Source organism: Tripterygium wilfordii, chromosome 8 (genome assembly GCF_013401445.1).
Source record: "Tripterygium wilfordii isolate XIE 37 chromosome 8, ASM1340144v1, whole genome shotgun sequence".
In the NCBI taxonomy this organism is placed as follows: domain Eukaryota; kingdom Viridiplantae; phylum Streptophyta; class Magnoliopsida; order Celastrales; family Celastraceae; genus Tripterygium; species Tripterygium wilfordii.
The window spans coordinates 11,352,334-11,367,557 of record NC_052239.1 but is presented as its reverse complement, the minus strand read 5'-3'; the positions used below and the strand labels follow the sequence as shown (position 1 = coordinate 11,367,557).

Here is a 15,224-nt window from a genome sequence, read left to right as displayed (position 1 = left end):
TGATAGTTGTGTGATTGGATCTATGGAAATGACATATTGATGGTATTTTCGGATTGTCTAGTCTAGGGATTGCATCTAATGTGTTTAATTGAGAATTGTTAAACTCATTGCATGATTTCCTTAATTAATTGAGTTTTTCATTGCATAGCTATTAATTATGTGTATTGATGATGGAGTTTTGGGTTAAATTAGGAATATGCATGGGAGAGTTATGGTTAATTGATCTTTGAGTGTGAAACTAGGGTGTTAGCCAAGCCAAGCCCCAAGGGGGAACATTAATTCATAATATTAGGTGCTTATCCCTTTGCGTTCATCGTAGATTAAGAGACCCGATGGCCTACATGTATGAATTGAAGTCTTATAACCCAATTCTCTTTGCATATGTATGATTGATAGTATCACACAATGCATTGTGTATGGTTGTGTGTGTTTGCAATGATGCCTTGAGTATGAGAACCGAGTAGCCACCGGGACGGATTAGAGACTAGGTTTTTAATTAATTGTTTTAAATCCAATTCGTGCTTACTTTGATTACAAAATCGCTCATGCTACCGAGTCATTCGGCCAATTTCTTTTACTTGCTTTTATTTGATATTCATTGTGTTTATTAGTGTTAGCTAGTCATTTGCATATCATTCACTTCAAATTTGCATTGCTTCCTCGTGGATCGATACCGGACTCACCGGTTTATTACTTGACGATACCCTACACTTTGGGTAAGTACACACACACACTTTGGTGTCGGTCATATATGCATGGTCAAAAGAGCATAATCTCTACTGTAAACAGTGTTTTAAATTCTGGATTGAACCGGGTGTCGTATGGTCCGCTGATACGATTAAACTAAAAAATTGGGTATATACCGGATCGGTCCATACCAGTCAAAAATCGAATTTGAGAACTCAAGTAGGAAATACTAAGTCTTAACCACCAAAGTAACATGATTTTTATTACTCTTATCCTCCACAAAACATATATTTTTTATCTTTGTGTCACTCGGTTGATTGAACCCATTATACCACATATATATGACATATCAATCCTCTGACCGGCATGATTCTGATACCGATATTTAAAACACTAACCATAATCTTAAATTCATTATTTTCATTAGTACCAATATTTGTACAATTTTCTTAACACTAACCATAATCTTAAATTCATTATTTTCATTATCAATTTTCTTAACGATTAATGCAGAATTATTTTATTATTATTATTTTTTTTTTGAGAACACAACACAAACAAGATAAGACAACTCTACACACTTGACACCTATGATTATTTTATCACAGGTAAAAAGTCAAGTGGTAGAAGGAACTTATCAATTACAAGTGAGGGATACACACAAACGATGTGGGAGTTTTTATCTGTGTTGTCTAATTAGTTGGTGCTTTAAAGTCTAAACTTTAAAGTTGTCTCTGTTAGGGTACATTACTATCTATTGAATATTCTTATGATCACATATAATATGATAAGCTAATTAAGCATATATATAGTCCAATTTTTCACAAATTAATGTAAGAAAACTGTTGATAAATTTTGAACACCATTTAACGATCAAAAGAAGAATGGACTGTTTTTGATAAAGATGTGAATTATATTAAGGAGAAAAGAATATACAACAGTAGAACTTGAGGGACAGTTCCACTCGAATGACCCCCCTTAAGTATGCAATTCGGTTTCCTTCCCTCTTTCTCTTTGTATGGGTGAATCTCCATGGAGTATCAATACCCTTATTGAGTCTCACCTTGTGGGTGGTCCATATCCGAAAAGCCCATAGATTATCCAAACGTCATCGGGTGGAGGTCTTGAGAATCGAGTAAAGGCTCTGATATCATGTGATAATTTGAAAAATTGGTAGAGGATAAATGTTGTACCCAACAACACTTGAAGTATTGTCTCACATTGGACCAAAGTCTCATGTGGGTTTTGTCTCTAAAAGGACCAACAAGAGTTTTAAGGGTTGAGCACCACTTATTAATTATATGAGGATCCCACAGCTAAACGAGGTGAGACTCTTAACATAAAGCAATACCCTACATACAATAATACATTTTCCTAGGCCCAGTGACTTTGGCTTTGATCAGTAGTAGTTGGGCTTGCTCAGTGAGGTAGACTTCGGCTTGTAATAACTGAGCTAAGGAAGAACAAAGTCGTGTGGGTTAGATGTATCCATAGTAAACTAATAAATCCAAAATGGATAATATTATTGACATGTATGTGAGTGTGGATTTCTGATACACTCAAGAACCCTTCTAATGGAAAACCACAACATTTCCAGCCAACCATATAGACCAAAGAATGCCTTAAGAAATCATCCACCAAATCTTCTGTTGAAAATTACCCAGAAGCATAGAGGTCCCATTGATTGAACAACATCTCCATTGAAATAGGATCATAATCATTATCTAAATACTCCCAATTGAAGCTTTATGAAGACCATAATGAATGTTTGCAAGACTCAATTTTTTATATCTAAACTTTCGCAATTAAAGCTTCATTAAGACCATAATCAAATCACAGTTCCAACATCCATTTTCCATGGCAGGCAAACATCAAATGGTTAAATGACTGGAGGGGACGGTTAGATTTGTAAAAACAATGGAATTCGAAGGTTATATAAGTAAAACCACATGAAATAGAACAGAATTGGAGTAGTAGACGATCGAGGGAGGCCTAGTCTAGTCTAGTCTGATGGTATTCGGTGAAAGGCTGACACGGGACGTTGACTCTTTTGTACGGAATGTCTACTATGTACACTCCTCTGCGGCTAATAATAACAAAGGAGATGGTCTTTTTGAAATATTTTTCTGTTGTAACCCCTCAACAAATGATAATTGTAACATAATTCTTACCTAAAGACTGGTTATCTTCAAAGACATTACTTTTTGATACCACCTCCTCCTTCTTCTTGTTTTTTTTTTGCAATCCGTTTGACAAACTGTTAGGCATGCCCTAACGCAACGAACCTAGCTCCTTGAGGTGGAGTTTGCCGTATCGGTTTGTTTGTTGTTTGGCAAAGTGGTGCGTTGCATCCCACCGCATATAATTGCGGTACCAAATGAAGAGGAAATCAGCTACTTCTATTGTTGCAACGACTTGTTTTCGAGTTTTGTCCAAAAAGTTTTTATAGTTTTGTTACCTTCCAACTATAACTCCGGCTTCCGGTGGCCACTTTGGCCGGTGAAGGGGCAAAACATGTAGAACTTGGGCTGGACAATATTTATGTGGTTGTGGAATAGGTGGCATAGCTGAATTAGACATTTTTTCTCACGACTTCCGCACCACTTTGCACCGTGGTTCCAACAAAACGAGTGTTTTTCTTGGTGATTGATGGTCAGAAATGATTTATGGAGGTCAAGAGCCTCAATTTGATATGGCCAGAAGACGAAGAAGGGTGGTGGCCAGGTGGGTTGGTAGTTGGGACAGAGGGTCCGAGTGAAAAATATGAATTATGTGGTTTGTTTTGTAATTTATAAAACATTATCGGTGATTATTGTAATTTATTAGGTAGACTCTGTAATTTCATTTTGTTTGACACGCCAAAAATTTCTTGTCAACTTAACTCACTTCTGCTCACCATAATTTTTTTAAATCACCTAATTTTAATAGGTCAAAATACAACATTCCCAATTCCCAAACAAACCTAATATATCCCACCATAATGAAGGGTAGGTTCACATGTTGTCCTGTGGTGATTTTCACCATCGAATGTTGCATGAAACCAACTTATGCCAATGACAATAGGAAAACTATACAAATAGTTTTCACGACAGGCCTTCCTTATTCTAATTTGACTTCCTAATGAAAACGCTCAACTTATCCACTACAAGGATGGGATCACATAGGTAACCCATGCAATAAGGGTTCCACTATATATCTTTGTCCTTTGTAGGAAATTGAAGTTTCTGAAATAAAACCGAACAAGTCGAAGATCAGGTTTTCCTTTCTCTTGTCTTGTCAACATCTCAAGCCCATGATCAGACAAAACAGTTAGCTAAGCAATTTCATTAACCACCATATACATTCACCAGGAATCATCATCTCTAATGATTCACCAGAGTCTTCAAATTCTTAATACATTTGAAACAGCTAGGAAAAGATCGAAAGAAGAAGAGACCGAAGAAAGAGAAGGGAAAAACAAGCACAAGTAATTATCATAACAGTATGCAGACCATGTGGAAACTCTGATAAAGAGGACCACATGAAAACAAGAAGACAGTGACCAAATGACATTTACCATTGTTCAAAAAGGTTCCCGCGAAACTTCCATCGAAACTTTTCTCGCACACCAAATTAAAAATGCTTCCTGCAGCTGACAATCTCCTGTACTGGTGGAGGGTTAACGATGGTCGTGGATGTATTAGCATAATCAGATAAATGGATCTTCATCTCCCTGTGCTCCTGACACAGGGCACACCAATGCAGGCAGCAGTGCACAAGGCATGGATCACAAGGCGAATTCTGTAAAAAAAAAGTAGCACAAACGAGACACATGAAAAAGAAACAAATTAATCTGCTAATCATGTTGTATATATCTTCTTTAACAATGAGTAAGAAGAAAAACTCGTCATAAATTAATCTGCTATTCCCCGATGTTAATAAACATCTTAGTCTACCATATTAAGATGCTATTATTGCATAATTTGTATGCAATGATGACTTTGGAGGTTGCAACTTTGCTAAGCTCTTAATATATACCTGAGGTATTGAATCTTCAAAACAGCCAACAATAGAATATTCAGTATTATCATTTACAAAGGAAACAACATTTGGCGACAGAGATTAGTCCTGATATCAACCATCCAACCATGTATAAAGTGGCAGTGGAGCCAATGAACCTGGAGGTTTACACCATATGGCACCAGTCAAGGACCAATAAAGCAAGCATACTCCCTTGAAATGTAGCCAAAAATATGAACACACAACAGCCACTGATTCCAAAAAAAAAAAAAAACCGACATTGGATAAACTTTTACTTTCACTTCTACCATGTAAATCAGGAGAATCTTTACATCGCAACTTTCATGCATCCCACATTCTGCATATTTCTATACGACTATTGTCTCAGGCATCATGAACATAAATAAAGAGGTCCCTGATGAGTCAAGAGAAAAGAAAACATTAAGGATTGTCATGTATACACAGGTCCCTTACTATCTGTTCTCCACCCAGTTAAAATTTGATTGCAAGGTGCATATTTTGTTTCCTATGCAGAAAAAATCCCATTAAAAGAGAGTGAAATTTATTAAAGAGCACATCATGTGTCTTTGTTCATAAAAGGATAGTCGATGTTCGCAAATAGCACATAACTGTATCAATATGCAAGTGAAGTGAAGATTAAGAATGTACTATTTTTTTATCAAGCCGTGGACTTGAAGATTTTGAGTATCAACATTTATATGCATCATAAGGAGAAAAAAATACCTTGAGATGATATTTCGTCTGCAGAGATTGACGAAAGAGACCAGTGTAGATTCCACACATCCACCAAGCAAATAACAAGCTCTCACAAATGAGAAATGACGTTTTGGGATCAACACCATGGAACATTGCTGTAGCTGCTGCAAGTACCATTCCACCTTCAACACAAATGGCATGACACACACATGCATTCTGCCAGGGAATGTCCTCCCTCAATGTTTCAACATTACGCCCAAACAACACACACGGGCAAAAGAGACCAGTCCAGCCTGAAAGACAAATAAAATGATTACCGGATGAGTTTCTACCAGGAAACAGGACAAAAGGTTCATATGTACAATGGAAGAAGATTAGGGTCGGCATATTCAGAGGATTTCCTTAACTGCATGTTCCCCAATCCAAGCACAATAGGTGTTAAAATTCCACCCTCTTAAGTCATGAATCTGTAGGATAAATAAACTTCTCAATACTTCATTAAGGAAGATCTACGGGGACTAGATGCAACGAGAATTTTGTACAATTATTTTTTGATGCCTCCCTTCCCCCAACTCTACAACCAAGCTACAATAGAATTGTAAAACCAGAATCATCACCAGCATTAAAGCCTCTATATCCCAAATAATATTGCGGTTGGCAGCATGAATATATAGGAAAATTAAGCCTAAAATGACTGACTTATATAAGGTTGGCTCGATGAGAATCCATCTATAAATTCTACTTCACCATTCATTCCGCTCAAAAAGCGACACCCTCAAATAGTTCTATAGACTCCAATACATTCTACACCAAAACAGACATGAATGGTGAATCACAATGTGTTTTATGATTTTATTTGACTTGTCAATGAATTTGATGGGTTTGTAACAAGAATAAATTCAAAGTCAAAAGTGAGGACATGCTGTCTAAGGATAGCAACCAGATGAACTCTAGATATAAAAAACATGGATGTTCAAGGCAAATATCACAAACGCGATAAGAAAAAAATTCTCCATGGGTGATTACAAAGAACATCCATAAACAATTAGTCAATTACTATTACAAGTCGACTCATGCTTTCAGAAAAATATGTCAGTGCTATCAATTATAAATATCCCGGTACATATCATTGCACTGTCCATTGGTGCCCAATGTGGAAAATTCCGAGAAAAACATGAGCTTTGAATATAACAACAAATCATAAATTTTGTGACATATCAGCATTTTATGGCAGTTTGATAATAGCTATGCAATGGATTCTTACACCTGTCAGTATCTTTAGCACAACCAAAAATTCCGGAAGTCCAATCCTCATCAGCTGGTGGCTCATAACTCTCAGGTAAAGGTTGTTGACATTCAGGGCATCTATGAACAATTAGCTACATCCAACCATATATATACTCAGCAGAGAAGATAAGTGATAAATAAAGGGAAGATTATGCACTCTGTGGGCTCATCTTAAGGTCATAAGTGAAAATTTAGCACATGTGTATGTGCTATCATCACTGAATGAAAAAATGTAGATAGTTTTAAATGCCACAATAACAAGAACTGGACCAAAAGTTCTACGAGTAAATACGATTTGCTTAGCCCTTTGAATTCCACACGTCTCTCTTGGAATTTGAGCCATTACTGTTTACCTCAATCTGTTCTTATGTTAAACCTTTTGATAATACAAATACATTTTTCCAACACAGTATGGCTTACTAGTGCATAGCCAAAAGGTCATCTCCTTTTTTGCGTAATGGAAAAACTTGTGTTATAAGTTCATAACAAAAAATTTTAACCAGTAAGAAAAAAAAGGAATTCTGTGTAGTAATCTAGTTAGTAGATACATAACAACTGCAGAATGCCTGAACCGCAGAATCTCCAGATGGACATCCACCAGCATTTAAACATAAATGGCAGACCACTTGCACACTAACCTTCTGTTATACCCGAAAGAATTGTAGCTAAAGCAACAAACAGTCGATTTTTTTTTTCCGATTAGATATAGATAACTATATTTCCCTTCGCAGCCAAACAAACAAGCAAAAACCAAGAACAATATTAAAAAATACCCATTGAGCATCATATCAATATAAAATAAAGCTTCTTCAGAATCAGAGAAGTGAATCTAATGTATATATATAAAGGGCATGAGACCTGAGGGACTTGAATGGGTTGATTGAGTTCTCCGGGATTGATATCTTCCGCCGGCGCCTGATCTTTGGTCAACCTCACGTACCGCGATTGCACATTTCCCTCTGCCATCTGATCAACATTTTCAAAAACAAGGAAACCACATCACCAATTCATACACACGCAGAAAGAGAGGCAATCGTGTAAATGTATATGATCTGAAACTGAAACCGAACCTTGAATCTACAAAAGTGGACGAGGTTTTGAAGAAAATTGTGGAAGTAAAACCAGCTCCAAATCTGGAGATTGTATGGAGAAAATCCTTCTAGGTTTCCCCTCCGAAAAGCAGCATCTCCTTCCTCTGTTTCTGTTCCTTTTGACTCTGAAGCGCCATAACGTTAAATAAGAACGTCTTCAAAACGATGGGTCATGCGAGCTGATGGACGGAAATGCCCTCAATATAAAATCGAATGGGCCATTCCACACCGGGCTCAGCCCCCACATGGCCCAAACCACTGAAGCGCTGAACGAAACGACGACGCAGTCTTCTCCATTTTAGATTTTATCTTGTTCTTTGCTTAGGCGGTAAGATTCTTTGGATTCCGTGTCTCCCTTCGACCGTGTATAGAATTTTTCGAAGGCCGAAGCAGCTCCCATTCAATCACCGATACTGTGATGAGCGATTCGCGAACATTCCAGGTAAGATTTCTCTACTGGCACACCCTTATTGTCGGCTTATTTTATTTGTTTTGATCTTATTATCTATAAATTTTGTGAATTATCAGCAAGTAAAATGTATTTGAGGATATGTGAAAGAGAATCCCTTTGAATTGCTTCTGTGTTTATGCATACACATTAAGGCAAGGGCTAACTGACATTTGAAGATAACAGGAACCAGAATTGTTCAATCATTAATCACTAATTTTTTTTTTAAATAGGATTATAAATGGAAAAGGGAGTATACTTTACCCATTTATATTGCTTGTGAAACAAAATTCTATAATTTCTTCTAACAGAAGATAGATGGGTTTGTGAGATGAGATTCCTGACGTGTGTGTGTGTCGGGAAGTTCGTGAAATATTGTTATACGTATGTATGCTAGCTGTGGATGTATAAGTTATCTTGATTTAACTAAATGAACTGCAATTTATGGACTTCCTCACGGAGATTCCAATAATCAGGTATTTTTTTAAAAAATTTCAACATTCCTTTTGTAGAGAAGTTAGGCATTAAATTGTTTGAAAATGTAAAAGGATTGGAAAATATAATATGTTGCGAGTTTAAGCATGTTTGTATATATGAGTATGCAGGCACAGACATGCATTAATTAAAGGAATAAATTCTAGCAAGATGATGATTTGTTTGTATATATGTGTAACTACTTCCATTGTTTCCCAATCTGGAACTAAGATTCAGAGAGAAGATATAACGGATTGCTTTTAAGTTTTTTTTTTCATCATTTTAATTTTAAATCTTATATTAAAAAACATGCACAAAGAGTCGTTGACTGAGATGGTGAACTTGACTGCGGTAACTTTAGCGTAAGCAGGAGGCCGTGAGTTCAAGTCTCATAGGTGTTTCTATTATCGCAATTTGCGAGATGGACTCTTGCTTAACTCAGCGCGTGCAAATGGCATCCTTTGTTACCTTCCCGCATTGGACCTTGGCCCAGGTCTCAATTGGTTTCCATGTGGCCTGGGGTTTACCAACCAGTTGTCCGGTGGGTGGGTTCCACGTTACCAAAAAATAGGAGTTTTTTTTTTCATAATTGCTTACTTATTTATGCTTTTTGGGGCTTTTGAGAATATTCATTGCAAATCAACTTTTATAATTTTAGTGGCTTACAGAATTTAACTTCTATGAAGGAAGCAGAAAGCTCCAGAAGTGAAGAATCTAGCAGGCCACTTGTGGTTAGTATTATCATCTTAATGTTTTATGCTGATTGCATTTCTTCCAATAAAATTTTTCGGGGTGGAGTGTAGCATAGTTGTATAGGCGATGCAGCATTGGAGATCTTTTATTAGTTTGCTTGAGCTGGGTTTTTGGTTGTTTTTTATTTATTTATTTATTTTGATAATGCTGAGCCAAAGACACTCCGCCTTCTCTATAGAAGAACTCCACTGAGTTCTGACTTCTGAATGAATTAGCTCTTTGGTAATGGCTTAATGCCTTAATCTATGGATAGGAAGTTCTATGATGGGAAACTACCATGTTAGGTTTGGACTGGTTATATAATAGGTGCAGATGCAAGTATTTTTTTTATTTTTTTTTAAATCTTGGAAAAGGACAATCAGCCTATGGCCACATACTTTTGTACGCTCCCTCAAGTCAGGGGCTGATTCTCTTATAGCAATCAATTCTCCGGTCTCACACAAGGATCTGGTTATTTATTACGTAGCCGGATTACCACCGGAATATGAGTCTTTCATCACCACATTCACAAATAGCACAACCCATATCAACTAAGTTTTGATTGTTTTATGTTTTTGGTCATGTTTTTTTACGTTTCTTTTGGTTTTTATTATGTTCATTTCCTGCGGAAGCCTTGCACATGGTGGTTGTTTACTTTTTCTCAAGATTGCAAAAGCTGGTGGAACTTGGCAAGTCCAAACTTAAATTTTAATTGATAATATAAATGGCATGTAAACAATGTGGGAGGATAATAGTGGGCCTAGAAGAAGAGGTTGGAGTTTGCTGGCATTAAGCAAATACCGTGTGACAGGGAAAAAAACCCTAACGTGTTTGCTGGGGATATGTATTCAATTGATTTTGTTATGAATTCGATTATGTTGTGGTTGAAAAGTTTGAGCTTAAATGAAACTTGAAGTTTGTGTTTTACTGGTGATGGATGTGATTGTAATTTGTAAGGTTGAATTTTTCCTTAATCAGGCACTGATTAAAACTTCTGATACTCCTTATTGCTGCTTATGTTATTTTAGAATCTTCTTTCTTCATCACTTCCTAGGTTACACTGGATCTTTCAACCTCAAAATGATCAATTCTGACCTCTGTTTTTGCTCAACTTTTTATTAAAAAGCGAGAAGATGGAAAAGATCAACCATGACTCCGCTGTTTTGTATTAATTTATTCATGGCTTTAGCGATTTGTTTGTCTTCACTAAAGATATTGTTGACTATTGAAAACTTCTTCTGGTTCTTTTGCGACTTTTAACGCTGGTATAATTCGGAGCCATGATTTGACTCTCCACTTGCGAAAGACTCAACCTATTAATTTTAAAGGACCCTTTTATATCCTTATCTGCACTGCAGTAATGAAATTATCTTTCATCAACTTCATTTATTCATCTAAAGATTTATTATTATCATCGTCGTTGTTCAACAGGATTAGGGATTCAAACCCTTGCTCTTAGGATAGGATAGAGAGGAGTTTGACTACTTGAACTAGTGGTGCTCCTCAGGATTCTTTTTATCCTTTTAGTTAAAAAAAAAGATATGTTAGCTTTATGACTCTTGAAAAAATGTATGACATATTCTCTCTTTTGACAGGTGCAAAATCGTGGTCTTAGAAATGATGGGCTCATCCCTCAGATTTTCACCTCTGTACCATCACTCAATGAAGCTGCTTCTTATCTAGCTGAAACTACATCGTTGATAACCCGTTGCTTCAATGATCATTCAGGTGATACTTTGAACAATTGTCTTCTCACTTCCCTCTCTAAATTTTCCAGTAGCTTCAAGGCTGAAGGTTTTTCCCTCCCATTCTTGTCACTTGTCTGATACATTGGTCATTGACTGGCATGATATAAAAGTAATTTTTTAAGGGGGAGGGTCATGGTATCTTGCTTCTGGGATCCTTGTGTCACCCTCGTATTGAACCTGGGGCATTCCTCTAGAAAACAATAAAATGAAATTTCGTCTAACCCTATTTCTTTTCAGTTGCCTCAATATGCTATTCTTGCTTCTTGTTTGAGTCATTGCATTGGATTTTCATTTATCCACCTTGCAGTGGAACCTGTTTCCAGAGTTTCCAGGAATCAGTCTGGTATGCATGCACAGGAATTAGTAACATTCTCTACTGGGCAATCTGAGGCGCTGATTGATAATCAGCCATCCTCCTGTGGAAGCTATTCAACATTTTCTGAATCATCTGCTTCTGCAACTGCTCCTCCTCCTATTCATGATCGAGTTACAAGGGACACTGTTTCAAATGCATCTCACAATGATAGCGCTCCTGAAGATTCAAATCAACCTGGGCAAAATGGGATTACCATGTTTCAAGGGTATCAATTCTGTATACTACTTTGCTTGTCTTGTCTCGCATCACATGACTGAACTGCAAAAATGCTTCGTAGTTCACGTTAGGGCTTAGGCTAAAATGTTGTTGTATATTGTTTGCTAGTAGTGAGCGACATGTTGTCTTTCCTTTTTTCAAAAAAAAAAAAAATTTGATTCTCTCTCTCTCTCTTCATATGGTCATTTTTCCTGGTCCAAATTTTGATTGTATTATAGTGACCAACTTATCTTGTAAACTTTTTTCCTTTCATTGTAAAAGCCATGGTTATATGGGGTGCAACCTAGAGGTCACAAGTCTCGTTGCTCTCTTCTTGCTCCTGGGCTTTTCGCTTGTTCGGTTTATCTTGTTGGAAGTGGATTGGCTTCAATTCTTGGAAACAACCTATCCACATATTATGTGGGGCTAAGATTTGCATACATCTTGACTGTCCCCGACCCCACCTAATGCAGGTGCCTTGTGCAGGGTGGTATTTACTTTTATACCTACTTGTAAAAGCCATGGTTAATTGCGTTTGTGTGCTTTCCATCCCCATCAGTTGGTAACTTGAAGATTGATTTCAGGCTTATTGAACGGGCACGGAGGACTGTTCGTGGCTCTGCAGATGATATAGGATGGCTACAGCGTTCGTCAGATATGCCTCCAGCTGAAGATGAGACCGAAAGTTTTATGGAAATTCTTGACAACATCAGGTACAATCGACTTCTGAACAAATGCAATATGCGTAGCATGTTTATCAAATTGTTGATGAAACAGTTTATTTTTATTACAGGCATGGACTACACAAGCTACCGAATTCAATGGTTTACTTGTTGGTTCCAGGTGGTAACTGAAATTTTGACGCCTGAAAAAGTTCTTTTCAATTGTTAGTTTTTGTATGACGTTGTATACAATTATATATATTTTTTCTTCTGCTAATATGGATGCCATTAGCATCTACTTGGAAAGCATAATTGGTACTTGAGGGGCATCCCTATTTCCTCCTAAATAACATATTTGGTTGAGGACACTTTTAAAAACTATGAAACACAGATATGTTTGTCGCAGCTTTTTTATATATTAACTTCTAATATTTTTCTTATGTTTTGGATTAAGTGAAATAGGAAATGCTTAAATATGTATTAAGTTGATTAAATAGGGCATCTCCATCTCCTTGGGGAAAACTTGTCAAGTTTGGGGATGGGGATTGTTATCCTCTGCTTATTGATGAGTGGGGATGGTAGGTAATTCTTTATCTCTACCTGGTTTGGAGAGTGGGGTGCAGGTAAAGGAATGTGATTCCTCTCTGGACCTGGGGGATTACCATACCTTATTTTGAATTGAAAAGTAAATTTGTACCTTCTTGAGCTGTTTCCTTCACTGAGTCATGTAGTTAGTTTTTCATCTGGAATAATAATTGAAATGAGTAATGGGAATATCTTGCTGGAAAAGGTTTTGGGTGCAAAAAAATTAAGAATATTACATGCATTAATTTATGTCATTAAAGTCCTTGATTTGTGGATACTACAAGAGTACTGCCCATATCACTTGGATGTTAGATTTAGGGAGAGATCTTTGTGTGTTTTTGCCTTAATATTTGTTGCCATTCTCATAAGGTTTTACTGTGTGTACAAATGGCAGGCCTTTTCAGTAACCACGGGCCACTTTATTTTATTAACACAAAAACTAGTTTCTCGAAGATGGGGCTGACTTGCCATATTGCCAAGATTCATAGCGAGGTACCTTGGATGATTTTAACTTGTAATCTTGTATATTTATGTTATCTATATGCTTTACTAAACTCATATAGTCCCTAATCAGGCTTCTGTTGAGAAAAATGCTAGAGAGATAAAGGAGTATGTTGAAGAGATCTACTGGGGTTCCAAGAAACGTGTTTTGCTGCTTGGGCACAGCAAAGGGGGAGTAGATTCAGCAGCTGCCATGTCATTGTATTGGCCTGAGTTGAAGGATAAGGTTGCTGGACTGGCATTGGCACAAAGTCCGTATGGTGGTAGCCCAATAGCTTCGGATATTTTACGAGAGGGTCAACTTGGTGATTATGTTAATGTACGCAAACTCATGGAGATTCTAATTTGTAAAGTGATTAAGGTATGGAAATTATGCTCATATTATATTTCACATTTGTGCTTTGTGCCGTTGTTTCTGAATAATTTATGTGGTACGTGGTGCAATGTTTTATTTTTCATCAGATATTTGAGATATTTGTTGTCTGCATTGTGTCAATCATCATCCCAGTCTTCATTCCAAAAATTTGGAGTCGGCTATATAAGCCTATGAGAAAATCAACGGGAATCCACTATATGTATTATGTCTATGACTTCACTAGTAAATGGAACTTGTTTTATATAATTTACTATTTTACTATTTGCTTATGTTAGGGTGATTTGCAAGCTTTAGAAGACTTGACGTATGAGAGGAGAAAAGCCTTTTTGAAGAATCATCCTTTGCCAAAAGAACTTCCAGTTGTATCATTCCATACAGAAGCTGGCATTACTCCTGCTGTTCTTGCCACATTGTCTCATGTTGCTCATGCAGAGCTACCCTTGGTGGCACCTCTATCACCTCCAGGTCAAGCTCCTAAACTTCCAGTGGTCATGCCCCTTGGTGCTGCAATGGCTGCATGTGCTCAGCTGCTTCAGGCTAGGTATGGGGAGAAGAGTGATGGGCTTGTAACTTGCCGAGATGCGGAAGTTCCTGGATCTGTGGTGGTTCGGCCAAAACGTAAATTAGACCATGCTTGGATGGTTTATTCATCCCTTAATGATGACCCTACTGAGGCAGATGCTTCACAGGTATGTGAGGCTCTCTTAACTTTGCTTGTGGAAGTTGGGCAAAAGAAAAGACATGAACTTGCCATGAAAGATGAGTGACTCCTGTCTTACATTGCCTTTAATCTGAATATAATCTTCTTCTTTTTTTCATCTCCAATTTATTCTTTTTCTTGAAGATATCACAGCTGGGTTTTAACATCTGTGGCACTAAATTGAAATTGATCTGATTTTACAAAATTATGCTCAGTTGTTAATTATTTATTGATTCATATTTTCACAAAATTTGATTGAGCGATCGAAGCAAAAAAGATAGGGATTCCAGTCATCCCAGTAAATGATATTGTCCCCTGATTGATATAAGTGTGGGGCCCATAAAACTTGGTGATTGAACCAGATAGTGATATATCATTTACTGGGATCCCTGTCGTTTTTGCGATAAAAGTTAGTAATGGAAGGGAAAAATGTTTACATTTATCTGCAATAAAACTTCATATGTTTTTTTCCCTCTTAATTTGGATAAGATTTTCCAAAATTATCTGGTAATGGCTGTAATTGTAAATACATTTGTTCAAATCTGGCATGTATTTGACAGTTGGCCAGTTCCATTTCTACATTTGTTGCTATGTATTGGCAATATGCAAACACACCCCTAAAGTCTGTCTGTTTTGCAAAGACATC

At 36.9% G+C, this 15,224-nt stretch overlaps 2 protein-coding genes across 4 annotated transcripts; one reads left to right on the top strand and one right to left on the bottom strand.

Moving 5' to 3' along the window:
* Positions 1 to 4,299: 4,299 nt before the first annotated feature.
* On the bottom strand, positions 4,300 to 7,921 carry LOC120003651 (cell number regulator 6-like). The gene is made up of 5 exons (XM_038852666.1): positions 7,761 to 7,921; positions 7,549 to 7,656; positions 6,668 to 6,782; positions 5,431 to 5,696; positions 4,300 to 4,467 (listed from the first exon to the last, which is right to left on the bottom strand). Exons 2-5 carry the CDS (start codon positions 7,654 to 7,656, stop codon positions 4,300 to 4,302), a joined length of 657 nt encoding a protein of 218 aa, XP_038708594.1. The 5' UTR covers positions 7,761 to 7,921.
* A 153-nt stretch (positions 7,922 to 8,074) lies between these two features.
* Positions 8,075 to 14,703, top strand: LOC120004386. 3 transcript variants are annotated; one of them, XM_038853730.1, is made up of 9 exons: positions 8,075 to 8,223; positions 9,362 to 9,434; positions 11,031 to 11,163; positions 11,491 to 11,764; positions 12,339 to 12,467; positions 12,548 to 12,597; positions 13,396 to 13,493; positions 13,576 to 13,863; positions 14,154 to 14,703. In XM_038853730.1, the coding sequence occupies exons 2-9, from the start codon at positions 9,384 to 9,386 to the stop codon at positions 14,643 to 14,645; spliced, it is 1,515 nt and encodes a 504-aa protein (XP_038709658.1). In that variant the 5' UTR covers positions 8,075 to 8,223; positions 9,362 to 9,383; the 3' UTR covers positions 14,646 to 14,703. The 3 variants fall into 3 exon arrangements, with proteins under 3 accessions (XP_038709658.1, XP_038709656.1, XP_038709657.1); XM_038853728.1 differs by having other exon boundaries at positions 8,104 to 8,223; positions 9,372 to 9,434; XM_038853729.1 differs by having other exon boundaries at positions 8,108 to 8,223; positions 9,390 to 9,434.
* Positions 14,704 to 15,224: the final 521 nt, after the last annotated feature.

Bases quoted from the DNA above. Each gene is read 5' to 3' on its own strand.
- LOC120003651 (XM_038852666.1), bottom strand. From the start codon at position 7,656: ATGGCAGAGGGAAATGTGCAATCGCGGTACGTGAGGTTGACCAAAGAT. The intron at 6,783-7,548 runs GTCTCATGCCCT...GGTTGGATGTAG, and splicing joins AACCCATTCAAGTCCCTCAG to CTAATTGTTCATAGATGCCC. The intron at 4,468-5,430 runs GTATTTTTTTCT...TTTTTTTTACAG, and splicing joins AGACGAAATATCATCTCAAG to AATTCGCCTTGTGATCCATG.
- LOC120004386 (XM_038853728.1), top strand. From the start codon at position 8,200: ATGAGCGATTCGCGAACATTCCAG. The intron at 11,164-11,490 runs GTGATACTTTGA...TCCACCTTGCAG, and splicing joins TTGCTTCAATGATCATTCAG to TGGAACCTGTTTCCAGAGTT. The intron at 13,494-13,575 runs GTACCTTGGATG...GTCCCTAATCAG, and splicing joins TTGCCAAGATTCATAGCGAG to GCTTCTGTTGAGAAAAATGC.